The 1,779-nt window shown below is 36.9% G+C and overlaps 1 protein-coding gene across 1 annotated transcript; it reads left to right on the plus strand.

The window, feature by feature from the left end:
• Nucleotides 1-581: 581 nt before the first annotated feature.
• Nucleotides 582-1,749, plus strand: LOC106944231 (granzyme B(G,H)-like). Its single transcript, XM_015027441.1, has 3 exons — nt 582-670; nt 788-929; nt 1,459-1,749. Exons 1-3 carry the CDS (start codon nt 607-609, stop codon nt 1,643-1,645), a joined length of 393 nt encoding a protein of 130 aa, XP_014882927.1. The 5' UTR covers nt 582-606; the 3' UTR covers nt 1,646-1,749.
• Nucleotides 1,750-1,779: the final 30 nt, after the last annotated feature.

Genomic DNA, 1,779 nt, shown 5'->3' on the forward strand with positions numbered 1-1,779 from the left:
AATAGTCACAGAGGCACAATATCGAGATAGATCCTGGTTGATGCCAATGGTTTTACTAGAGTACATTTTTGTCTGCTTACTTGTACTTTTACTAAAGTACATTGTTTGAGTACTTTCTCCACCACTGGTTGATGCATTGGTAAGATATCCATGGCGTGGGCTCCACACAGACCGACTGGTAATGAAGGATCTTAAAGTGGAGTGGCCACACAGGCCTCATCTCAAGGATTAAATCTTATCAGAACCAGAGGTCTTTTTCTGTTGCAACTTAGAAACAATTTGAGTTTTAATTTCGGACTTGAGTGGTCATTCTCTGGCATATACTGGAACCCACACTGGAAAAGGGATCCCAACTGGTTGTGCTCAGACGGCTTCTAGGAGACCAAAAGAAGTTAAAATTGTCCCAGCAAGGTCTGAGCTCCACATGCAGTAACTTTTTTTGATACTGGGTGTGGCAAAAGAATCACAATTTCATGATCACATATTTTTTTTACTTAATTAGGCATCTTAGTGGTCAGACCACATCCTAAGAGATAACATATAAAAGCAGGAAGAGCAGAGTGAAGGGCACATTCGTCTGCAGATCAAAGACACTGACAGGAGAAAATGTCATACCTGAGGGGGTTTGTTGCTTTCAACCTTGGTGCCGTTTTCCTTATTGCCAAATCCAGTAAGTAACATTTAGCTAAATACTATCATTCTCTTGTTCATAATTTTTTCCCTTAATCAAGGGTCTCCTTTGATGCTGTTGTGTGAAAAATTGTATCTGGATATCTTCCTGTGTTAGGTCATGGTTCTGAGATTATCAATGGGAACGAAGTGAAGCCACACTCCTTGCCTTTCATGGCTCTGCTGGAGATTCATAAACCAGATTGCGGAGGAACATTAATTAATTCCAAGTGGGTTCTGACTGCTGCGCACTGCGAAGGGTAAGAACAATTCTCATTTTTCTTATTTATATGCATTTGGCGTGCATTTCAAGTAGCATTAAAAATGGAAAATGCAATCTGCTGTTACATTGACTGATTTTGCCTTGCTCTCTCAACAAACTTAAATAATGTTTAGATGTAAAAGAAAACCAGCAGTCCACAGTTTCATTAGAATTAATTTTTTTTAATAATGTACATTTCTAAGTTCACGCAGCGGCTAGTCAGAGAAGCAATAATGCCAAATAGTTTTTGTTCTGTTTTGTATAAATAGATGTATCCTTCATTACTCAAAAGTATAGTTAATGTGGGTTGCAACTTCTCCATACCAATTGTGATGAAAAAAATATTAAAGATGATGTGTAATTCATTAGTTTTGGTATACAGCAGTAATAGATCTAGTGGAAAGAATGTTATATTAAAATAATTAATTACATCTACATAGTAAACCATTTCTATCTCATTATTGTGCAACCTCTAATCTGTAAGATCTTAAATTTACCATACTGGTACTATGTTATCGCTCTCTCAGCATGAGCATTGCATTCCTGGGAGTGCACTCCATCTCAAGCCACACTGAAGGAAAGTACAGGCAGATCCTCAGAGTGGCGAGGCGTTTTCCTCATCCTCATTATAATCCCTATACAGATGACAATGATGTCATGTTGCTCAAGGTAAGTTTGCTTTCCAAAAGGAATGATTTCATCTGTTTAAAATAACATTTCATACATAGGGGACATATTTAAAATTAAGACTCTACTTATATCAAGCTGATTCTTATTTCACAATTTACTTTCAATTAATTATCTTTCATTTACTGATGTCTTGAAACATCCATCCATTTTCTGTACAT

Source organism: Poecilia latipinna, unplaced genomic scaffold (genome assembly GCF_001443285.1).
Source record: "Poecilia latipinna isolate Pla-1442-1.1 unplaced genomic scaffold, P_latipinna-1.0 Scaffold7479, whole genome shotgun sequence".
Taxonomy (NCBI): Eukaryota; Metazoa; Chordata; class Actinopteri; order Cyprinodontiformes; family Poeciliidae; genus Poecilia; species Poecilia latipinna.